Source organism: Corylus avellana, chromosome 10, assembly GCF_965113065.1.
Source record: "Corylus avellana chromosome 10, dhCorAvel1.hap1.2, whole genome shotgun sequence".
Lineage (NCBI taxonomy): Eukaryota > Viridiplantae > Streptophyta > Magnoliopsida > Fagales > Betulaceae > Corylus > Corylus avellana.
This window is the reverse complement of record NC_142499.1, coordinates 5,187,906-5,212,157: the sequence shown is the minus strand read 5'-3', so window position 1 is coordinate 5,212,157 and position 24,252 is coordinate 5,187,906. Positions and strand designations below refer to the sequence as shown.

At 35.6% G+C, this 24,252-nt stretch overlaps 4 protein-coding genes across 5 annotated transcripts; 2 read left to right on the top strand and 2 right to left on the bottom strand.

The window, feature by feature from the left end:
• Positions 1–1,750, top strand: LOC132162107 (18 kDa seed maturation protein). The gene is made up of 2 exons (XM_088511120.1): positions 1–1,177; positions 1,301–1,750. Exons 1-2 carry the CDS (start codon positions 1,091–1,093, stop codon positions 1,496–1,498), a joined length of 285 nt encoding a protein of 94 aa, XP_088367246.1. The 5' UTR covers positions 1–1,090; the 3' UTR covers positions 1,499–1,750.
• Positions 1,751–5,968: 4,218 nt separating this feature from the next.
• On the bottom strand, positions 5,969–10,191 carry LOC132161844 (zinc finger CCCH domain-containing protein 14). The gene is made up of 3 exons (XM_059572046.2): positions 9,908–10,191; positions 9,066–9,120; positions 5,969–6,864 (listed from the first exon to the last, which is right to left on the bottom strand). The coding sequence occupies exons 1-3, from the start codon at positions 9,978–9,980 to the stop codon at positions 6,117–6,119; spliced, it is 876 nt and encodes a 291-aa protein (XP_059428029.2). The 5' UTR covers positions 9,981–10,191; the 3' UTR covers positions 5,969–6,116.
• A 2,350-nt stretch (positions 10,192–12,541) lies between these two features.
• LOC132161843 (zinc finger CCCH domain-containing protein 14) lies at positions 12,542–16,804 on the bottom strand. The gene is made up of 3 exons (XM_059572045.2): positions 16,506–16,804; positions 15,701–15,755; positions 12,542–13,411 (listed from the first exon to the last, which is right to left on the bottom strand). The coding sequence occupies exons 1-3, from the start codon at positions 16,576–16,578 to the stop codon at positions 12,664–12,666; spliced, it is 876 nt and encodes a 291-aa protein (XP_059428028.1). The 5' UTR covers positions 16,579–16,804; the 3' UTR covers positions 12,542–12,663.
• Positions 16,805–18,635: 1,831 nt separating this feature from the next.
• Positions 18,636–23,766, top strand: LOC132192133 (enoyl-[acyl-carrier-protein] reductase [NADH] 1, chloroplastic). Of its 2 annotated transcripts, none has more exons than XM_059607370.2 (13): positions 18,636–18,788; positions 19,691–20,005; positions 20,621–20,730; positions 20,845–20,900; positions 21,005–21,089; positions 21,178–21,225; positions 21,894–21,968; positions 22,051–22,162; positions 22,308–22,359; positions 22,441–22,492; positions 22,609–22,666; positions 23,096–23,194; positions 23,443–23,766. In XM_059607370.2, the coding sequence occupies exons 2-13, from the start codon at positions 19,729–19,731 to the stop codon at positions 23,592–23,594; spliced, it is 1,176 nt and encodes a 391-aa protein (XP_059463353.1). In that variant the 5' UTR covers positions 18,636–18,788; positions 19,691–19,728; the 3' UTR covers positions 23,595–23,766. The 2 variants fall into 2 exon arrangements, with proteins under 2 accessions (XP_059463353.1, XP_059463354.1); XM_059607371.2 differs by having other exon boundaries at positions 19,678–20,005.
• Positions 23,767–24,252: the final 486 nt, after the last annotated feature.

The following is a 24,252-nucleotide window of genomic DNA, read 5'->3' as shown; positions in this document are numbered from 1 at the left end:
AAATGAAAAAAATATGATCATTTTTAGCTTTTAAATATTCTAGCAAAGGATTAAAGAATAGAGGACAATGACATCCTTGGATATTATGTATACTGGAGCTTTTACTAAAACGTAGTAAAGTTTGTTTCCAAATTTTGGCGGGCAAAATCGATCAAGTTAAGTCCAGAAGTTGCGAAATGGCTTCTCTCTCTTTTTCATGCTCAACTGATCAAGCAGGGTGTTTTTTCTGTTCAAGCAGCGGTGTTCCATGGCTCTGATGGCAGAATTATCAAGGCTATTTCTCATATTAGCTCCCTTGTTATCCCGCCTATGGGAGCCACTACAGGCATTTTTGATGGCTTCCTTGACAGTCACCCTAAAGCTTCCTTCCAGTTTTCATTTTAGAAGGCGACTCTCCAATGGTTATTAGAAGATAGCTAAAATTTCAAAAGTGTGAATTTTACTCATTCACCCCTCTCTCTATGATTATGTACCAATTAGTAAATTGTGAAAGATTCGTATGGTTGTTTGCTTTTAATGTACTTTAGAAAAAGAAGAAAAAAAAAGTCTAAACCTGAGCCTATATACTAACGTTATCGGATATTTATACGATACTTGTTAATTCTATTTCGGGTCGTGTGGACCCTAATTCGATCTATTTAAATAAATAATTTAAATTTATCGACCTTAAGTTTCGTAAAAAAAATTTGAGCAACTTTATGGGATGTTTTATAGGATAAGATATTTGTTAGATAGGTATAGGATATTGTCGACTCTGAGTTGAAACGAGATAAGGGCGGGTTAAATGATGACGATCCAACGGACACAATACTCGTAGCAATTACTTCCCCTTTCATGGCAGAGAAACGGACAAGAGACAGCAATTACTCCCCCCCTTCGCGGCAGATAGAGAATCAAAATATCTCCGTGACGCGTCCGTGATGTCACAGAAGAAGAACCCCGAACGTTCTGTAGAGTTGCCACGCGTCTCCACGTGAGAGGTCCTGAAAGCCTATTTAATCAGGAGCCAGTCACAAGCTTTTCCATTGCTAGTGTGTGTGTATCCTCAAAGCAATTAAACAGAGAAGAGAAGAAGAGAAAAATAGTGAAAATGGACGCAGGGAAGGAAACGGCAGCCAACTTTACGGCCTCCGCTAAGGCTGGCTTGGAGAAGACCAAGGCCACCATAGATGAGAAGGTATATATATATATATATATATATATATATATATATATGTGTGTGTGTGTGTGTGTGTGTGTGTGTGTTTTCTTTATACAGTAGAAGTTTTAACAAAGGAATTTATCATATGTTATTGTGCAGTTGGAACTGATGAAAGCCAAAGATCCAGCGCAGAAAGAAGTGGCGACCAAAAAGAAGGAGGAGAGGTTCACTCAAGCTAGTCACGAAGAGAAGGAGGCGCATGCCCGCAACGCCGCTACCAAAGAGGCGGGAAAGGCTGGCAATCCCACCGGAATCCACCCGACGTCAGGCTTGCCTGGACAGGGCACCGGCCACTGATGACTGACCCAATGTGTGGTGGGGTCGCACCCCGTTGTGACCCACACCGGCACCGGCAGTACTGGAAGGACCAACATATCTCATTATTATTGTTCGATCTATGCTTGTTTTCTTATTTTCTCCGTCTGTGTTTTGTGTTTCCCGCATTTAAGGTCTGTGTTCTGGATGACCTTACTTGCTAGTTGACCTTGTAGTTGCGTGTTCGTTCCATTTGAATAAGAAAACAATGATCATGAAATGTTGAAAAGTGCATATGGGTTTGTAAAGCTGTCTCACGGACATGCATGTCACTATCAATTAATCTTAAAATTTTTTAATCAGTACTCTTTAAAAAGGAACAAAGAAAAGAGGTCATCCTTTGGATATTATTAAGGGTGACAGATTATCGATTATCATCGAATTTAAACGAATTGATATTATTTGGTAATTGGCTAAAAAGTTTATACCGATAAACTGGTTGATCGTTAATCAGCTGATTAATAATTTATTATCGAAAAACTGATAGATCATAAGGAGGCATAAATATAATTCTTTATTTTTTATTTTTCATAATATACAGCCCACAAACAAGCTCCTTTATTAACAACCCAACCCAAAACAAGATCTACTCTATTATGATTCACAACTTGTCTTCGAAACTGAAACGTTTTGTATAGCTGTTAATCATTATTGAGAATGCTTGCCAACTATCTCTTCTAACTGACGATGGCCATACACGTGTCCCCCAATGCAAGATATTTTCACAACTCCTCTTGCACGCACACTTCACTTCTCCAATCTCTTCCGAAGCCCTAGCCACACAGCTTTTACCCTTCTTCTTCCAGTCCCATTTTATTCTAGGTTTAATCTCAAATTAAACCCTAAAAACCCGTTGCATCTTGGCCACCATTAGAAACTGGACCATCATTTCCTGCTACCCACAACTGATATCCCATCTTTCCATTTCTGATTTCTTGACTTCCACCTTGTTCTTTTGCCTCAGTTTCAACACTACTCACACAATGTTGGCAGATGATTTCCTCCTCATCCTGGACTTGTCTCTTGGCCTGCTTCGTTTTCTCTCGCACAACTTCTCAAATGCCATTGACATAACTTTAAAACGAAACCGGTTTAATTGATTAAACCGGTTTAACCGACCGATTTAACGATTATTGATATGACCGATAATTTTTGGTATCATTCCTTATTGATCGGTAATCGGTTAGGAACCAATTAACCGATAACTTATCGGTCAGTAATCCCTATAACCGGACCGATTTTTTGTTGTTAGGTAGAATTTTGTCAACTTAATTTGATAATATTAAAGACGTTCTATGTTCATTTTAAAAAAGTAATCTATAACATGTTGTGTTATAAGTGTAAAAGATTTTTAAAGCTGCTACTAATTTAATTTTTTTTTTTTTTTTTTTTAAATGGCTGACGTTTCAATCACAAGAAATTGATATATGCTTTTTTTCATTCTACCGACATTTATTATTATTATTATTATTTTAAATCAAGGTAATAAGGTGAAAAGATGGTGGGGAGAATGCATTGTAGCATTCCTCCAAAGAAATTATAGTTTTAGGGGTAATTATATTTTCCCCACATAAACTACATGGTACTTTCGATCCATAAACTATCAACTATGACATATGATTTCATTAAACTATCATTCTATGATAAAAAGCTCATTTTCATCAGTTAAAGAGATTAAAATTGACGGTCAACGGTCATGAATAAGTCATGTGTTATTTTAAATTTTTTTCTTTCACTTTTGCCCTTACTTCAAACAAATAAAGTTTTTATGTTTAGAGATAAACGTCTTGTTTTTGGTCTAAAGTGAAGACAAAAGTGAAAGAAAAAAAATTTAAAATAACACATAACTTATACATTTAACTAATAAAAGATGACTTTTTATCATAAAATTATAATAAGATGAAATATCATAATTGGTAGTCAATAAGAAAAAATAATGACATACCATTGTAGTTAATGGGCGGAAGATAATTATCCCGTAGTTTTAACTTATTCTTCGTACATGAGCACATGAGTGGTCCAATATTGCGGCTCTAAAGTGCTTAGAGTCAGTCTTAGCCTCTTAGGTCTAGGAGTACTATCAATAGATATTTAATAGCCCTCTCCCTTTTTTTTTTATAGATATAAGAAAAATTCTAAAAAAAAAAAACAAAAAAACAAAAAGAACAAGAGGTATAATGCAGTAGGTTTTCTATTCTTCTCTATGCATCGGGAAGCATTGGGGTTTGGGAATGTTATAGAAATTTAGCTTTGCAATAGCTTTTTTATTTATATTTTAATACAAATATTTCTCTTCCCTATCTCATTGCCCAATTTTTTTCTAGGAAAATTTTCCTCAAAACTTTCGAACTTTCACTTAATTTAAAATACATTTTTAAACTTCAAAATCTCTCAATTTAATGTTCTGAACTTTCAATTCCTCTTAATTTAGATTCTTTCGTCAATTTTAGCCGTTAAAAATACAAAAAAAATCAAAATATCACTGATTTTTTTTTAAAAAATAAATAAAACATTTTAAAAGTTGAAATTTTATACAAAGTCAGGGGTATAAATGTCATGTAACGTTTAAAATTTGACATTTGATCCAAATTGAGAGCAATTAAAAATTTAGGAGACTAAATTAAGAGATTTTGAAATTTATGGAGAATTTATCAAATTGAGTGGAAGTTTAGGAGTGTTCAGTAAAGTTTCCTTCTTTTTTTTTTTTTATAACATTTAAACACAATCCACAATCAAAGTAGTAAAGGAATTTGTATTTTATAAAAAATAATATTTTAATAATATATGCAAAGATTAGAAAAACTATGGTAGAACGTATTTGGATAAGGGAAAAAAAAAAGGTTTTGTTCCTTAAATAAATAAAAAATCAAGAAAGAGCTGTTGTTAGTGTCCTAAAAATACTCATATTCAGCTCAACAAAATAACCAAAAAGCTATTCCGACTAATCTTGTAGCAAGAATTTCTCAACAAAACTTCACATCCGATTCAATAAAATGGCTAAAGATTTGCTGAAGTACTACAATAATCAACAAATAATAAAAAAAAATAATCATGTTCTCTTCTTTGAGAATACGAAAAGTAGATTAAAAAATAATATTTTAAATGAAAAAAATGAAAGTGGATAATTAAGGTTGTTAAAAAAATAAAATAATAAAATAAATGGTTAAAATGCTAGCTGGAAATAGGTATTTAGATAAAAATAAATAGCTAAAATAAAAATAATAATAATAATTCTTCAGCTAAATATTTGCTAACCTAGTTGTGAGTGCTCTAAGCTTCTAAGATTCATTAATCAATTTCAAGGCCTGCATATAGAGGTGGCACGTGGCTAAGAGAGACCCACTCATTTCTTTCGGGCTTCTGTTTTTATGGGCTCGATAAGTATGGTGCCATAATTGAGTACCTATAAATAGATATTTGGAAAGAAAGGGTATTTTAGTACACGACTTTTGGAATTAGACCTGGGCCCTGATATTTGAGGTCAACAAATAAAGTCAACGAATCTCAAATGTCAAAAAGAGAAGAAAACACTGGTGTCGGAAGTATTGGTTATGGTTAAACTTGTTCTTTATAATTCTGGCATTCCTAATAGTCTGAGAAAATTAAATTGGATGTGGGGTTTATGACAGCGCAATCAAATCCTTATTGTTGAGTCATTTGGTTAATATATGCAAAAATGAATATTATAAATATTTTAAAAAAAAATACTTCTTAACTATAAAACTCTTGCAAATGTATATTTATTATTATTATTGATATTATTATTATTATTAATATTGTGGAACCTCTCTAAAGTGGAACCCATTCGGATACCTGCAAACTGCAATCGCTCGCAAACCATTGGTATCGCTTAAGTGCAAACTTGAACACAAGACCTCTTAAGGTATAACATAATGGAGGGATATATTTATTGATCAATCATTGTTATATTACTAGCTTTTTGTGGATTTCTTTGACCGTCCATGTGTTTAGGATTGCACCGAAGCCCACAACCATTATAATCGAAGATCGAGATCCCTTACAATTTAAAATATTTTCTCGCTTAAGTGCAAACTTGAATACAAGACCTTGCAAGGTATAACATAATTGAGGGGTATATTTATTGATCAATCATTGTTATATACTAGCTTTTTGTGGATTTCTTTGACCGTCCATGTGTTTAGGATTGCACCGAAGCCCACAACCATTATAATCGAGGATGGATCCCTTACAATTTAAATATTTTCTTTTACTCCTGTCCTTTTCTTTTTAGGTAAGAGTGGGTCCTCCAGGCAATAAAGCCTTTCTCATAGCACCTTGTTATTATATGCGTAGAGAAATCATCAAACAGAAGCTTTGGAGCAGAAGATAATTGAAGATTGTTGTAGGTCACAATACCACGTTAAGCATTAACATTAAAAAAAATAAATCCACTTTTAGAAGGAAATTTATGGATAATAAAGCCTAGACAAGAATCCCAAAAATTCAGATGTCATAACCTCATCAAATCCACTATGTTGCATTCAATAACGACAATTCAAAACAGACCTCCCACTAATACAACACTGCATAACAGCTAAAATTCCATGAACTACTAAAGGGAAAACCACAAACTAAGTCTTCAAACTCCTGCCTTACGCAATTCAGCACCACCATGAGCAAAGTGACATCTTTCTCCAAAAGTGCAGGATCCTTTAGTAAAATTTTCACACAGCTTAGTCTTATAGTTGCTTCCTGGTGAAGCCGCTGCCCCAGGCATTCCATGGGATTTTGGAGGGCCAGAGACTGAAACGGTCACGATTAGCTGTCTCACCATGGCACTTGCTTCCTTGATCTGTTCAAAAGTCCCCTCAAGTTCAATGTTCCTTAGATTAGGATCAGACTCGTGTTCTCGAATTGAAAGCTTGGCTCCTGTCTGCCGACATATCTGCTTGGAATTCACACCGCCCTTCCCGATGATGGCTCCAGCAAGCGAAGCATCAACACTGATTTTTGCAGTAGCTGAGGCACCAAAGCTAGCAGCAGGGCCTGGTGGGGGTGGCTCCATACGAGCACCCATACGGCCTTGCATATGTCCCATGGCACGCGGATCCTCATGGGATGGAGCGATAGGCTTACCAAGTTCCCACTCATTATGAGCGAAATAGCATTTGTCACCAAATTTGCAGCCTTCAGCAGTATTATACTTGTTGCACAAGCGAGTTTTAACTGAAGGTGTAGAGCCATTAGGGGTGGCTGGTGGCCCAGACATGTTTCTAGATGCTGAAGGAACAGCCGGGGCAAGATTCATCATCTGGGCCACAGCATTATAACCACCGGGAACAAAATGCAGAAAGTGGCAGCTCTCACCAAAGGGACAGCCGGCAGTGCTGCAATTCAAAGCATAACATGTCAAGATCACTCTAAACATTTTTTTTTCATAAGTCTGATCACACTAACAATTGATAGCAAGATACTGCATCTGAAGCAAAGTAAAAATCAAATCCCATCACAATAATGCACAAGATTGTTATGTCCGACAGAACTTTTGGATACTGAAACAAGTAAGGCCAAGAATTACCACCGGACTAGAAGCTCACAAAAACTAAAAAAGTTAGGTCACAGTTTCATAATTTATTAGATGTCAAACTATACTGTCGGTAGCTTATTCCCTAAAATATTCTGTTGCCTACCAAGGTTCTAATAGTAGTGCTTCAAATGTAAATAAACCACACTCTGTGCACTTCCTTTCTGTGTTTTCAGATTGTTGTAGGAAAAAAAAGGGGTAAAGTACAAGCATAGACCATATCGATAGAGAACCAGATGACTACCCATATATGGAGAAAAGATAGGTTTATTATGAGGCAGTATTATCACAAAACTTTGGATGGGGTGGATGAGAAAATTCTAAAAAATTATTCATATAATACAAATTGAAGGTTACTGCATCTAGCTTGGTTTCACTGGGCAGGGAGTCAAATGGAATAGATCTAAGACGCTATAACTGATATCACCAGAAAGTAGAACTAAAGGATTAGTCCAGCATTTTCCCCATGAAGACTGTAAGACAGCACAGAGAGTTAGGTAAAGGCACATGGTTATGCCTCATTGCCTTGCTAGGCTTCTACGACAGATACAGATAAGAGAAGGCAGTAAAGCATGGATAACGTGATATCTATGCATATAAAGGAAACATCAACTAAAGGCACATGGTTATGCATTTACCTAGGTAAAGGCACATGGTTATTCCTTGCTAGGCTTCTAGGACAGATACAGATAAGAGAAGGCAGTAACGCATGGATAATGTGATACCTATGCATATAAAGGAAACACCAACTAGTCTTAGGGAGCCACACAGAACTTTCTCAGAAGACAAAAGGGTTTGAAATTCAGTAAACCACAGGCAACAATCTATTTCCTTCTTGATACAATATTAAAGTGAGTTCCCCCATTCTAATCCCCTTCTCCCTAAATTGTGATTCTGTCTTCTTTTAAGGAATCCATTCCTTTTTTGAAAATCAACCCACAAAAAGGTACTAACAAAACAGAAGATATTGGTTCTATTGTTATCCAGATCTAGTGACAACAACCCTCTCGGAAAATGTATAGAAAAAAAAATTACACAATGCATTGGTACCCCACACAAACATATCTAGCAATTCATACAAGAAAAAAACAATCCACAACGTGCATATAAACTTTTTTCGTGAATTTAATGATACAATAGTATTTGGGAAAAAAAAAGGGGCTGCCTATTATTAAACTACCACTTATCCCAAAAGCTTAAGCTTCTAAGAAAACATGAATTTAATTATCTAATTAATACTTAAACACCTGCTACTCACAAGACATTCATAACACATAAAGAAAAGAATATATACTGAGAAAGGAAAGCCAATATATTAGCACACAATGCCGCTGAAAAGGACTGCCAGAAAAGAACCCCCCCCCCCCCCCCCTTAATTATTCTCTCTTCTCATAGAAATAAAGAAAAAAGATCCCAAAAAGTGGGAGAAAAAAAATGTATTGAAGGTTACTTTAAAAAATAAAAATGAGAGACCAATAGACATATCTTCATGGCGTATTTAATGACAAAAATGTTTGTCTTGATGTGCATGGAATGATAGATTATTTAGACATACCTGAAAACGATTTATCACACTTCAACATATTAAAATGTGTATCTTACCGATGAAATTTGTGGGTTCAATTTCTGTAACAATCCACTTAAAGATGGAGAAATACCATTAGATTATTTCCACTGGATTGGTGGGGAAGTTGTTGGACTTCAATTTAGCTATAAGGTAACAGTATAAATGAATTACAAGAAAAAATATCAATTTCCATGTAACTTCCTTAATGCCAACTTTATTCTGGCAAATGGTTATCTTTTGTACGTCATTAATAACAGCACTATTCTGTTAGACTGCACAGTATGTACCTGTATAAAAGCTATGAATGCCCAGTTCATTAGTGAAGGTTCACAATTCTTATCTTGTATAATCATAAATTACATTCTTACAGAAATTTAAAAACATTAGAAGATAAGACCAATCTCAAAAAGTTTCTTTAGATGAGAAAAGATTTGAACCTGAAAAACTTGGTGCATGGCTTCGATTTGCTTCCTACACCAGTTGAGTCCATTTCTGTTACAAAAAATTAGTTACTTTTTCTCAGTTAATATTCCTCTGGATTCTTCCTCTAATTGTTCTGGAGATTTCAAACTCATTACTCTTAATACCGTAAAATTTCACTGACAAAGAAAGTTCCTTTCTACAACAAATGTCCAAATAATCCATGACAAAGCATTCGTTAAGTTAAATGCAGGTAATAAGTAAATTTGGTGAATTAATCTTCTTTTTTTAAAGGTGAAAAAAGGTAGTTTTAACTTTCCAATGCCCTCAATAAAGAGGGAGTACTAGAGCTTTAAAATTTAGGTCAGCCTAAGCGTAATTATCAACTAGAATAAGACCCAATTGACAATTTTTCCAATAATTGAGGAAGTTGTTCATAAGAAGTTTTCTTCTCACTGTTTTGCTATTTCAGTCTTCAAAAACTCAAAATCCCAAATGAGTTTTAACCGGATTTGTTTTGTTGGTAAACACGATTAAATTACAAAATTTTATTTGTATAAATAGCCCCCATATATAAATACAAAATTGTACACCAATCTTTTAGGTAAAAACCCGCACAAATATAGCTGACAACTTCTTAAATACCGCTACACATACATGTAGCTAATTAACTGAAAAAATTTAACAAACCCAGAAGAAAGCAAAAGCAGCTTAGCGCACGAAGACAAAGAAATAATTACACTCGAGAAATTTTTACCACCCCAGAAGAGTTTCTCATCAACCAAACAGAGTAGCAAATGCATAACAAACCAGAAGCACATAAAAAAGCCAAAATAGGAAGAGAAAGAGCGTGAAGAACCTTGCTTGGACTTTTTGAAGCCGCCATTAGCGTTCAACCCAGCTTCAGGCCTCCCTCTCTTACGAGTATCCATCGGTGAACCTCACAGATCCAGATCCAGACACAACAATTCGAAATTCCACAGAGAACCCCAGAGAACACTTCAAGAACCACAAAGAAACCACAGCCCCAAGCAAAAACGGTTTTACTAACGAGCAAAAAACACCCTACCCTAACGCTAACCCTACGAGGGTTTTTGTGGCGGAGAAGAAGCTTGGCGCGGTGGGCTTTGCCAAAAGAGAAAGTGGGAAGGTCGAGAGTGGGATATTAATTAATAAAACCGCTATTTATAATTATTATTTATTTTTAACTTTTATTAACCACTGGCAAAAATTAATCTGTCTTTGTTTGCGGGTTTGTTCCGTAATTAGGTTTACGGAGGGGTTGATTGCAACTTCAGATTCCGCGCGCTTCGGTAAAAAATGAATTAGGCTACGTCACGTGCGTTGACGTGAGGTGAAATTTACTACTGTTTTTAAGGAAGCTGGTACAAGTTCGTAATATTTTCGGCCTTTTTCTTGGGAGCCCGTTGTGCTGGCCCGGCCCATCATTAAAGTCCATTGAGTTTGCAAGCCACTATAATAAAAGGAATGCTATTTAATAAATTCTTAAGCAATTTTTATATAATTTAAAGAGCTGGTTTTTAGTGACACATCATTTTCATTTTTTTTTTCCTGAGAAAAATATAACATTTTATTCAATAATACCACGAGCATAACGTTCTTACATCACAGAACAAAGTTCTGAGGCAACCATAGTATAAAGCTACAAGATTACTAGATTTAGTACAAGATTCAAGATTAATCCGCTAACCCATGACTAAAATCAGATTTAGTACTAGATCTGTGATAGACAGACTCAACCAAATGCATGGATAGCAATCATTCCTCGACCCTGAGAGTGGAAAGACTCTCATGCCGAAACTCTTCCTTTTCGACCCGAAGGTCAAGATAATGATCACATCCACAACCCAAAGGTCTGGACTAAAACTAATTAACCCGAAGGCGAGCCTTATTACAAGCCTAACAAAATAGGGAAATTAAACAATACAGAGAAAAAACACACGCAAAAACACAAATACATTTTAAAGAAGCAACAGAACAAGGAAATAAAACAAGAAAAGAAACAATACACTCCGATCACGCACACTCCGAGAACCGAAAACCGAAGGGGCGTTGGAAGCTCATCTCGGCGGGGACTTGTCGAAAGGCCCAACAGTGGGCGGTGGGCGGCGAACAGGCGCAGAGAAGACCGGCAAAACAGGACCTGAAAACAACCACAAACAAGAAAAAAACGGAAAAACACAAGGAACCACCAAAAAAAAAAAAATGAGCACAAAGTGAGCCGGAAGGGAGCCAGACCTGTGCAGTCCGGAAACCGCCGCGTAAGGGGCATGGGAGCTCGACGCGATGGGGACGCATGAAATAACACCCTAATAGCGAGCAGCGAAGCGGCAACATAGGTCAGCGGCGACCACAGACAAAATCCGAATCCACAAAGAGCCAAAACAAAGCCAAGAAGTCCGCTACAGAAAATGAAGATGGGAAGAAAAGCGGCAGGGAAGGGGCAAAAACGTAGAAAAACAAAGGGGGAAATGAGCGGCAAGGAAGGGAAAGAAAGGAGGCACCGGGACTAGGACATCAGGTAAATAACTAACACCGAAGTGAGGAGAACAAGGAGAGGAGGGAGGCAGCCAAACGGCCAACCCTCCTCCCACATCATTTTCATTTTAATTGTATGCTCGTCATATAAAAATTTATTAAATATTATTATTTTAATATAAAATCAGAGTTTGCAATTGCACTTTATGCATAACATAAATAACAAATAACTCTGAAGTCAACTTGTTTAAAATTTTTACAGATACACATCATTCTCAATTAGAATTTGACATATATCTTTTCAAGTAAAAATATTAAAACATAAAATATAAAAAATAAATAAATAAAAAATTTATATATATATACGGGTCATGTGTTCAAGTCTACACTGAAGCGATACCAATGGTTTGTAGGCTTTTTTTAATATATATATATATATATATAGTACAGACTTGAACACAAGATCCCCGAAGGTATAACATAATTGAGGCTTTCATTCAAGCTACTCGTGCAAGTATATTTATTGATCAATCATTATTATGTTACTATCTTTTTGTGAATTTCTTAAACCGTCCATTTGTTTTGGATTGCACTGAAACCCATAACTATTATAATCGAGGATCAAGATTCCCTACAATTTAAAATATTTTCTTTTACTCCTATCCTTTTCTTTTTGGGTAAGAGTCTAATTCCAAGGATCCTGCGGGCAAGAAAACCTTTCTTTTTTTAAAAATATTTTTTATTCAAAGCGGGAGAGAGGGAAAAGGGAACTTTCTCATAGTACCTTGTTATTACATGAGTAGGGAAATCATCAAACAGAAGCTTTGGAGCACAAGATAATTGAAGATTGTTGTAGTATTGGCGGGGAGATAAAGTCACAATACCACGTTAAGCATTAACATTAAAAAAATTTTAAAAAAAAATCTACTTTTAGAAGGACAATTATGAATAATAAAGCCTAGACAAGAATCACAAAAACTCAGACGTCATAACCTCATCAAATCCACTACGTTGCATTGCATAACGACAATTCAAAACAGACCTCCCACTAATACAACGCTTCATAACAACTAATTCCATGAACTACTTAAGGGAAAACCACAAACTAAGTCTTCTTCAAACTCCTGCCTTGCGCAATTCAGCACCACCATGAGCAAAGTGACATCTTTCTCCAAAAGTGCAGGATCCTTTAGTAAAATTTTCACACAGCTTAGTCTTATAGTTGCTTCCTGGCGGAGCTGCTGCCCCAGGCATTCCATGGGATTTTGGAGGGCCAGAGACTGAAACGGTCACGGTTAGTTGTCTCACCATGGCACTTGCTTCCTTGATCTGTTCAAAAGTCCCCTCAAGTTCAATGTTCCTTAGATTAGGATCAGACTCGTGTTCTCGAATTGAAAGCTTGGCTCCTGTCTGACGACATATCTGCTTGGAGTTCACACCGCCCTTCCCGATGATGGCTCCAGCAAGGGAAGCATCAACACTGATTTTTGCAGTAGCTGAGGCACCAAAGCTAGCAGCAGGGCCTGGTGGGGGTGGCTCCATACGAGCACCCATACGGCCTTGCATAGATCCCATGGCACGCGGATCCTCATGGGATGGAGCGATAGGCTTACCAAGTTCCCACTCATTATGAGCGAAATGGCATTTGTCACCAAATTTGCAGCCTTCAGCAGTATTATACTTGTTGCACATGCGAGTTTTAACTGAAGGTGTAGAGCCATTAGGAATGGCTGGTGGCCCAGCCATGTTTCTAGATGCTGCAGGAACAGCCGGGGCAAGATTCATCATCTGGGCCACAGCATTATAACCACCAGGAACAAAATGCAGAAAGTGGCAGCTCTCACCAAAGGGACAGCCGGCAGTGCTGCAATTCAAAGTATAGCATGTCAGATCACACTACACTTTTTTTTTTCACAAGTCTGATCACACTAAACAATTGATAGCAAGATACTGCATCTGAAGCAAAGTAAAGATCAAATCCCATCACAATAATGCACAATATTGTTATATCCGACTGACTTTTTGGATACTGAAACAAGTAAGGCCAAGAATTACCACTGGACTAGAAGCCCACAAAAAAATAAAAAAGTTGGGTCACAGTTTCATAATTTTTTTTTTTTTGATAAGTAATAAAAAGTTTTATTAAGGCAGTTTCATAATTTATTAGATGTCAAACTATACTGTTGGTAGCTTATTCCCTAAAATATTATGTTGCCTACCAAGGTTCTAATAGTAGTGCTGCAAATGTAAATAAACCACAATCTATGTGCACTACTTCCTTTCTGTGTTTTCAGATTGTTGTAGGAAAAAACAGGGGTCAAGTACGAGCATAGGCCATATCGATAGATTATGGATATTGTTTTCTATTCTCTATCAGGAAGAGATCTCTAGATTATGGAGAGAAGATAGGATTATTACGAGGGAGTATTATCACAAAACTTTGGATGGTGTGGATGAGAAAATTCTAAAAAATTATTCATATAATACAAATTGAAGGTTACTGCATCTAGCTTGGTTTCACCGGGCAGGGAGTCAAATGGAATAGATCTAAGACGCTATAACTGATATCACTAGAAAATAGAACCAAAGGATTAGTCCAGCATTTTCCCCATGAAGACCTTTTTTTTTTTTTTTTTTTTTGGTAAGTAGCATTTTCCCCATGAAGACTTAACCTTCATTGATGAACTTCTTTACAGTAAGACAGCACAGAGAATTAGGTAAAGGCACATGGTTATGCCTTGCTAGGCTTCTAGGACAGATACAGATAACAGAAGGCAGTTAAGCATGGATAATGTGATATCTATGCATATAAAGGAAACATCGACTACTCTTAGGGAGCCACACACAACTTTCTCAGAAGACAAAAGGGTTTGAAATTCAGTAAACCACAGGAAACAATCTATCTCCTTTCTTGATACAAAATTATAGTGAGTTCCCCCATTCTAATCCTCTTCTTCCTAAATGTGATTCTGTCTTCTTTTAAGGAATCCATTCCTTATTGTATTTTTTGAGAATCAACCCACAAAAGATACTAACAAAACAGAAGATATAGGTTCTATTGTTATCCAGATCTAGTGACAACAACCCTCTCTGAAAATGTATGGAAAAAACAAAAATTACATAATGCAAGAGGTACCCCACACAAAGATATCTAGCAATTAATACAAGAAAAAAAAAAAAATCCACAACGTGCATCTGAACTTTTTAGCCTATTTTTCTGAGATAATTTAGCCCAAGGTTTTTAATAATTTGAGCATATCTATTTTCGTGAATTTAATGTTACAATAGTATTTGGGAAAAAAAGGGGCTGCCTACTATTAAACTACCACTTATCCCAAAAACTTAAGCTTGTAAGAAAACATGAATTTAATTATCTAATTAATACTTAAACACCTGCTACTCACAAGACATTCATAACACATAAAGAAAAGAATATATACTGAGAAAGAAAAGCCAATATATTAGCACACAGTGCTGCTGAAAAGGACTGCCGGATCTTCTCCCCCCCCCCCCCCCCCCTTTTTAATTCTTCTCTCTTCTCATAGAAATAAAGAAAAAAGATCCCGACATGCGGGAGAAAAAAATGTATTGAAGGTTACTTTAAAAAATAAAAATGAGAGACCAATAGACATATCTTCATGGCGTATTTAATGACAAAAATGTTTGTCTTGCTGTGCATGGAATGATAGATTATTTTGACATACCTGAAAGCGATTTATCACACTTCAACATATTAAAATGTGTATCTTACCAAGGGAATTTGTGGGTTCAATTTCTGTAACAATCCACTTAAAGATGGAGAAATACCATTAGATTATTTCCACCGGATTGGTGGGGAAGTTCTTGGACTTCAATTTAGCTATAAGGTAGCAGTATAAATGAATTACAAGAAAAAATATCAATTTCCATGTAACTTCCTTAATGCCAACTTTATTCTGGCAAATGGTTATCTTTTGTACGTCATTAATAACAGCGCTATTCTGTTAGACTGCACAGTATGTACCTGTATAAAAGCTATGAATGCCCAGTTCATTAGTGAAGGTTCACAATTCTTATCTTGTACAATCATAAATTACATTCTTACAGAAATTTAAAAACATTAGAAGATAAGACTAATCTCAAAAAGTTTCTTTAGATGAGAAAAGATTTGAACCTGAAAAACTTGGTGCATGGCTTCGATTTGCTTCCTACACCAGTTGAGTCCATTTCTGTTACAAAAAATTAGTTACTTTTTCTCAGTTAATATTCCTCTGGATTCTTCCTCTAATTGTTCTGGAGATTTCAAACTCATTAATCTTAATACCGTAAAATTTCACTGACAAAGAAAGTTCCTTTCTACAACAAATGTCCAAATAATCCATGACAAAGCATTCGTTAAGTTAAATGAAGGTAATAAGCAAATTAATTTTCTTTTTTTAAAGGTGAGAAAAGGTAGTTTTAACTTTCCAATACCCTCAATAAAGAGGGAGTGCTAGTGCTTTAAAATTTAGGGCAGCCTAACCGTAATTATCAACTAGAATAAGACCTAGTTGACAATTTTTCCAATAATTGAGGAAGTTGTTCATAAGAAGTTCTCTTCTCACTGTTTTGCTATTTCAGTCTTGAAAAACTCAAAATCCCAAATGAGTTTTAACCGGATTTGTTTTGTTGGTAAACACGATTAACTTACAAATTTTTATTTGTATAAATAGCCCCCATATATACATACAAAATTGTACGCCAATCTTTTCAGTAAAAACCCGCACAAATATAGCTGCCAACTTCTTAAATACCACTACACATACATGTAGCTAATTAACTGAAAAACTTTAAGCAGCTTAGCGCACGAAGACAAAGAAATCATTACTACCCCAGAAGAGTTTCTCATCAACCAAACAGAGTAGCAAATGCATAACAAACCAGAAGCACAACCAGCACATAAAAAAAGCCAAAATAGGAAGAGAAAGAGCGTCAAGAACCTTGCTTGGACTTCTTGAAGCCGCCATTAGCGTTCAACCCAGCTTCAGGCCTCCCTCTCTTACGAGTATCCATCGGTGAACCTCACAGATCCAGATCCAGACACAACAATTCGAAAGTCCACAGAGAACACTTCAAGAACCACAAAGAAACCACAAAGAAGCCACAACCCCAAGCAAAAACGGTTGAACTAACGAGCAAAAACCACCCTACCCTAACGCTAACCCTAGACGAGGGTTTTTGTGGCGGAGAAGAAGCTTGGCTTGGTGGGCTTGCCAAAAGAGAAAGTGGGAAAGGTCGGGAGTGGGATATTAATTAATAAAACGGCTATTTATAATTATTATTTATTTTTAACTTTTATTAACCACTGGCAAAAATTAATCTGTCTTTGTGTGCTGGTAATTTCTTCCATAATTTGGTTTACGGAGGGATTGATTGCAATTTGCAGCTTCAGATTCCGCGAGGTTCGGTAAAAAACACGAATTAGGCTACGTCACGTGCGCTTGCGTGAGCTGAAATTTACTACTGTTTTTAAGGAAGCTAGTACAAGTTCGTAATATTTTCGGCCTTTTTCTTGGGAGCCCGTTGTGCTGGCCCGGCCCATCGTGAAAGCCCAATGAGTTTGCACGAGCCACTATAGTAAAAGTATTATTATTTAATAGATTCGTATGCAAATGTAATATAATTTAAGTATCTGGATTTTAGGGACACCTCATTTTAGTTGTACGATAATTATATAATAATTTATTAAATATTATTATTTAAATATAAAATCAGTGTTTGCAATTACACTAATCTGTAATAAGCTTCTTTTAAGATTTAAAAAATACTTAATACTCTATGTGTAACATAAATAACAAATAACTACTAAGGGTAAAGATATAGAGCACACCCGGCGTGCTTCAACAGTGAAGCACGCCGGCCGTGATTTTTTTTTATTATTATTATTTTATTATTTTAATTTTTTTGAAAAAAAAAAAAAAAAAAAAAAATTTAGCCTGGCGTGCTTCACTGTTGAAGCACGCCGGCGTAAGTTGTATCATGACTCAACTACTAATGTCAACTTGTTTAAAATTTTGACAGAAAGAATCATTCTCAATCAGAATTTGACATATATCTTTTCAAATAAAAAAAATATTAAAACATAAAATATAAAATATAAAAAGAATTATAAAATTATAATTATAAATAAAAAAAAAATAAAAAAATAAAATCTCTCTTTTTATGTACATTTCACTCTGCGTCTCCCTCTCTGTCTAATGGGAGAAAAATGAAGAAATGAAATTTCCTTCCCTTTTTTTGCATGCATGTTAAAATGAAAAGAATCCGGTTAGCATATTTAAGAGGAAACATTAACAGGATTCTCTTTATTTCTCCCCTTTTCACGCTTGCCTCTAATCCATCCTCATTTAATTAGGCTTCTGTCTTCACAATTGGTGACATGATTGCAATGTATATCGATCCTCATTTAAAAACGCAGCTAAGGGTTTGATAAAATCGTTGTTTGACCTTTTAAAATCTCACTTTAGTATTTAAAATTGTACGTTTTTCAAAAAAGTACTCTCTTATCTGCTATTTGAAAACGAAGAAATATGCATTTTCAAAACGCAATTTTTTAAAAATGCAATTCCAAACAACTTATTTTTTGCAATTTTGTTTACAATCGCACTTTTTGCGTATAAAGTTGCAATCTCAAACGCCACCAAAGATCAATAGTTCAAAATTTTTTGAATGTAAATTATATTTTCAGTCTAACACTCCAATCTTATATTGAAAAGAGATAAGTAATCTATGTAGAGTGTATAGTTTATAAGATATGCCCATGTGTGCTAAGTATCATATTGCTTACTTACTTTGTGAAATTGAACTTTATAAGTAATTAATAGCAAGCTCCAAATTGATTAATTATTTTAGAATGACTAATTATTTTGAATCGATAACGTAAATATGACTAGTGATTTTCCTGAATTTTACATAATAATAATAAAAAATCATAGGAAATATGGTAATTAATTTGGCTATAAATTTGCCAAAAAAAAAAAAAAGGTTTGCAACGTGTCAAACAGGGGTATAACCGTCTCGCTACCTCAGTCTCTTTACTCGGCAATTCCAAAGTTCCCAACCGTCACCAACAACCATCAAACAAACACAGCTTTGGTTTCATCGAAACCCACACTCAAAAACACACAAATAAATATATATACACACAAAAACACAGTCCTTCTCTCCCAGCCACCCTTCTTTCTCGCTGAAGTCTCGGCATCACAATCATCATAGCTGCTAAGGTGTGTTTCGGATCTTTCTATGAATGTATATGATTTTCTCAGTGAATGTTGGGACGAAAATTCGGGTCCTATTGAGTTGTTATGATCTGTCTGTTGCTTAATGCGGTTGGATTTAGGCACCTTAGATGTGGGTTGATTTCGCATTTGTGTTTCTCACAGTTTTGGATTTGATTTGCTTTTTTTTTTTTAATGTTTCTGATTCTCTTGAATGAAATGATGATTTTGTTTACGTTTTGGAAAGTTGTAGAGAGAAACTAGATGATTGTTGATTCCTGTTTGGTTGCTCAGAAAGTTCATGAAAGAAAAGCAAAGAAACTAATCTCTTTTGACTTTTGTATTCATTTTCTGGGTGATATTGGATATCATTTTCTGTATTTTTTGCTTTCCAGAAACTAATCTCAACTTAACTTAATTGTTGCAATTAGTATAGTTGACAGGTTGACTGTTAGTTTAGGTTTGATATGCTACGTTTTATTGCCGACCAACGTGTGAGTCTGTGACCAAAAAAGATACTAAAATAATCTTTACCGGAACGAGCATGATTTTGTCAATGATTCTAAACATCTGCACCATTTTCTTGGTCGCATTAATGCTGCTAAGTTTTACATAAGGAAAAGGAACGCCATAGTTAACTTTTATTCATTCTGAGATATTTAATTTTGGCCTATATTTCAGAGGTAAATTCAAATATTATGTGTCTTTACATCCTGTTTTGGACTGAGTAATACCTGTTTTTGCAACCCAGTATGTTGATCCGTTAATATGTAGGAACTTCTGAAAAAAAACAAAAAACATAGGCATTATTTACTTTTTATGCTGAGGATGTTGAAAATAGCCTGATACAGACATACCATCTAACAAGGAAAATCTTATTTGTTGATTACATAAGTCTAATCTTGCAGAATTTTGTTCTGATATCTGGAGGTCGAAGTGATTGAAAATGGCTGTAACTGCAACTCCTGCTGTGTTTATGACCACAACTAATCCTTGCATATCTTCATCCCACAAAAGAATTATGACATGCACAGCAAATCTCAGTACCCAATCTAAAGAGTCATCTTGGACAAGGCTTACAAGCTCTTCTCACATCTCATCAAGGCAGCCACTCTTCCAGAGCTTCACATCAGGACATGTAAAATCCCGAAAGGTCATTACAAGAGCAATGTCCGGTGCTGATGAGAGCAAGCCTCTGTCAGGATTGCCTATTGATTTGAGAGGTCCGACATCTATCTCTTTTCCTAATTGTATCAGAATTCCTTTCATTATGAGATGCCAATATCATCCTTTGGTCTTTTCTTTCATCACTATGGCAGTTGCTCATTAGCCCCTTCACTGGTTTCCCTATATCAAATGACATACAAACCAAAAATAAGAAATATGAAATTACCAAGAGCAGCTTCCCAGACTAATTTCCTCCTTTTTTTTTTTTTTTTTTTGTTTTCATGCTATTGATACTGCAAGTTAAAGCAGGTTTTACCCAGAAGCTTAGATGTATTGCTCGTAAGATGGTATTTAACCTCATAGTTTCAATTTGGGCATAGTTGTATAGATTAGGGTGAATATCTTTCTCTTCTTTTCTATGTGGTTTTATTCATTGACCTGAAAAGATAACTACGTTAACCCAGCCCCCATTTAGTTTCTTATCCAAGGTTCTGTCATGCATATCAAATAAACCCAAATAAGTAGAGCATAAAAAATGATTGGGATATTGCGTGGTAGGAATGAACGTCATTGTAAACTTGCGCAGTCTGCCAAGTTGCATGATACTTGTTCAAACAGTATGAGCACAAAACACCTGCCACTATATCTAACACTGGGACAAATGTTAGCAGGTAAGAGAGCATTTATCGCTGGTGTTTCTGATGACAATGGATATGGATGGGCAATAGCAAAATCTCTCGCTGCTGCGGGTGCTGAAATTCTTGTTGGTACATGGGTGCCGGTATGTAAATTGATCTATCATAAGATTAATCTAACTAAATCTTATATATGATTCTAGAGTCTATAGTACTGACAAGATTGTGGAATTTCCAATGTAAACTTTTGTTTTTTGTAGACACTGAATATTTTCGAATCCAGTTTACGGCGTGGGAAATTTGACGAATCACGCAAGTAAGTGCAGATTTTGTGTTTTTTGCAGTATGAGTAAATCAATTTATGTTCACTGTTCTTTCTCCAAGTCTTTGCTAACTGCTAAATGAAATATGATTTTTCAGATTACCAGATGGGTCTCTTATGGAAATTACTAAAGTGTATCCATTGGATGCGGTCTATGACAATCCTGAAGATGTTCCTGAGGATGTAATAAAAAGCTTTACATATAGTTTCTGGAATAATCTGCATAATGTCAAATTGTATTCTTTCTGATATTCTTGGTGACTTTATGCAGGTAAAAGCAAACAAACGTTATTCAGGATCCTCAAATTGGACCGTTCAGGTATCATTTGTTGCAAAATAGTCACTCTTTAATCGAAGTTGTCATTAGTGAATTAAAATTTAATTCCACTTACATTAAATATTACTAGGTTAAAATCTCCTAGTGACGTGGGCGTTAGGTGTGATGAACTATCTCAGAATACGGAGTTGCCTTATAAATTCTCTTGTCTGTAAATGATTTTCTAAACACAACTTAGAAACAAAGGTGTATCTCAACATCGTGTCTCTCAGCCTTGCCCAGATTCATTATACTTGCTTGGTGCATCCATTAGTTTCAAATCAAGCAAACCAACTTGCAACAGTGCCTCTGACTTGATCTAATTACAAATGTTTTGTTCTCTACTTTGGGAGACAACAACATTATTAATCAAGTGCCGAACTTAAGTCGCCCCATGGTCAAATTTCTTTTCCTTTACATAGAAAATGGGTTTAGTGTAACTCATTCCTATTACTGATCAAGTTGCATTTGTTTCATTAACTTCCAATCCTGATTTTGCCGATCATTGAACTTCACGTCCAATTGCAAACCTTGAGATGTGAAATTCTTGTCATGTTCCTTTCATTTTCCTCTGCTAAGGAACTAAAGGTCTCTTTACCGGAAAAGACATACAGTTGGGATAAATGACCCTACTGAACACTGTTAACCAAATTGGTTCTAATGTTTTGCAGGAAGTTGTTGAAGCTGTGAAACAGGATTTTGGGAGCCTTGACATCCTTGTGCACTCACTTGCCAATGGACCAGAGGTGTTGTGTTCGACACTTTATCCTTTTATGCTGTTCTTTCAAGATCTTAATGGTAATTAAGTAGTTATCTTTTCAAGTTCAGGTTAGCAAACCTCTCTTGGAGACTTCAAGGAACGGATACCTTGCAGCTGTCTCCGCATCTAGTTATTCGTTTGTTTCTTTACTCAAGCATTTTGTTCCAATAATGAATCCAGGCACATTTCTAACTTCATTTCTTCTGTTGCTTTTCTTTAATTTTTATCTTAATGTTCTTTTCTCCCCCTCCCCATCCCACCTTTTCTCTTCATCCCCATTTTCCCAAGTGTTGCTGGAATTTAATCTTGGGTGCTGATTTTACAGGCGGCGCTTCAATTTCCCTAACATACATTGCTTCTGAAAGGATCATTCCAGGGTATGTCCTTGTGCATTTTGAACATTGGTGTGTGATTCACCAAGGAACAAATTTTTTTCATTTTGACTGTTCTACATGCAGATATGGTGGAGGCATGAGCTCGGCAAAGGCTGCTCTGGAGAGTGACACACGTGTAAGTCATATTTTTAATTAATTTATTTATTTGCTATTTTTATTTGATGTCTTTCAGGTTCTTCTCATGTTTGTGATGAGGAGCATAACATCTATCAACTTTTGTGCTTGATTCAGGTGCTGGCTTTTGAAGCTGGAAGAAAACACAAAGTCAGAGTCAACACAATATCTGCTGGTATTGTATTTACTTTGTATTGACAGTCATATTCTCACTTAAAACATGAGCATAATCATCCTTGTCACTTCATGGTCTAGTTACTGTCCTGGTGCCGGAGTAACATTTTGCTATGGGTGTGCCATCTGAAATGAGGCCTAGGGATGATGTATTCATCTTTCCTCTGTATTCCAAGTAAAAGATAATATGATTTAATGAGTTTTATGAAGATCTCTCCAAGAAGACATTTAGCATTCCTTTATAAGATAATGCAATCTCAGTTTTGTACCCTGGCCTGTGATGGCCTTAAAATCAAATTTTGGTGTTAAGATTATCTTTGACTTCGATAGAGGCAAATTCAGATTATAAAATTCCACTAGATAAATTAATTTTTCTTAGATAGAATATATTTCCTCAAACGTTTTTTCTAACAAACAATAATATTTTCAGGTCCATTAAGAAGTCGTGCTGCAAAAGCAATTGGTTTTATTGATATGATGATTGATTACTCCTCGGCCAATGCTCCCCTACAGAAAGAATTATCCGCAGGTGAGTCATAAACTTCTCCACGGCTTTGTCTACAAGTGGTTCTGTTTTAAAACAATCGTTACTAGCTACTTTCTGCATAACAAGAAAGCACAATTCAAGAAAGTTTTAGAATTGAAAAGATTATCCTAGTTTGTAGTCAGTATCACTTTAGCCTGTTGTGATTTTTTTCCAATAAAGATGCAACTTTTCTGGCAGTCTCTTTTATGTTTTACATTGTAACTACTGACCCTGAAACATAAATGGAACAGAGGAGGTTGGGAATGCCGCAGCCTTCCTGGCTTCTCCATTGGCTTCAGCTATCACAGGTGCTGTTGTGTATGTTGACAATGGTCTAAATGCAATGGGAGTTGGAGTCGACAGCCCAATATTTGAGAACTTAGATATTCCGAAAGGTAACTAGAGCTAGAGATTGAGATTACAAAGTTGTGTTAAATGTATCCAATGGTGGTTTCTATTGAAAATTTTGATCCATCTAAAACAACAGCTGTTTTCTTACTTCTTGTATGTTATTCTGTTTCATTTTAGAATGGCTTATTTCGATGAAAAGCCACAAATTTGGAATTCATTTGTGTCATGGGTTCTTTTCGCTAGTTTCCGTGATTACTTATAAGCTAATCTTCGCATGACATTAAAAGTTACTTGAAATATGTCAAATCAACTAGTGTAAAATAAGTGTGGTAAATGGATATGAAGAATAACATTATGAACTTTGATAAAAGGGAAATGTTTGACAACGCCATATGTTAATCCCTCTTTTTTTTTGCACTGACATTGTGTCCTTTTGTTAATGGTGAACTGTCAAATTGGGACTGAGATCCTTTCCAGTTCATTTGGATTGGAGGGGCGCCGGTTCTCTTTAGCATAGGAGTAGAATTGTCCAAAAAAAAAAAACTTTTGCCCCTACTTTAACAAGAACCGGACTGGAGAAGATCCAAATGTGGGTGTTTGAAATACTAGTGCGTGTACTAAAACAAAAAGTGTACGGCTCATGGGTTGATGTACTGCTTCAATTTTTGTGAAGCAACTGGGTGTGACATGCACCCTCTGCTCATGTGTTG

Excerpts from the sequence above, each read along its gene's own strand:
- LOC132192133 (XM_059607370.2), top strand. The coding sequence starts at position 19,729 with ATGGCTGTAACTGCAACTCCTGCTGTGTTTATGACCACAACTAATCCT. Across the intron at positions 22,163-22,307 it reads TGTTCCAATAATGAATCCAG|GCGGCGCTTCAATTTCCCTA; the intron begins GCACATTTCTAA and ends CTGATTTTACAG. Across the intron at positions 23,195-23,442 it reads ACAGAAAGAATTATCCGCAG|AGGAGGTTGGGAATGCCGCA; the intron begins GTGAGTCATAAA and ends TAAATGGAACAG.
- LOC132162107 (XM_088511120.1), top strand. The coding sequence starts at position 1,091 with ATGGACGCAGGGAAGGAAACGGCAGCCAACTTTACGGCCTCCGCTAAG. Across the intron at positions 1,178-1,300 it reads AGGCCACCATAGATGAGAAG|TTGGAACTGATGAAAGCCAA; the intron begins GTATATATATAT and ends GTTATTGTGCAG.
- LOC132161844 (XM_059572046.2), bottom strand. The coding sequence starts at position 9,980 with ATGGATACTCGTAAGAGAGGGAGGCCTGAAGCTGGGTTGAACGCTAAT. Across the intron at positions 9,121-9,907 it reads CTTCAAAAAGTCCAAGCAAG|AAATGGACTCAACTGGTGTA; the intron begins GTTCTTCACGCT and ends TTTTTGTAACAG. Across the intron at positions 6,865-9,065 it reads CCATGCACCAAGTTTTTCAG|CACTGCCGGCTGTCCCTTTG; the intron begins GTTCAAATCTTT and ends TTTGAATTGCAG.
- LOC132161843 (XM_059572045.2), bottom strand. The coding sequence starts at position 16,578 with ATGGATACTCGTAAGAGAGGGAGGCCTGAAGCTGGGTTGAACGCTAAT. Across the intron at positions 15,756-16,505 it reads CTTCAAGAAGTCCAAGCAAG|AAATGGACTCAACTGGTGTA; the intron begins GTTCTTGACGCT and ends TTTTTGTAACAG. Across the intron at positions 13,412-15,700 it reads CCATGCACCAAGTTTTTCAG|CACTGCCGGCTGTCCCTTTG; the intron begins GTTCAAATCTTT and ends TTTGAATTGCAG.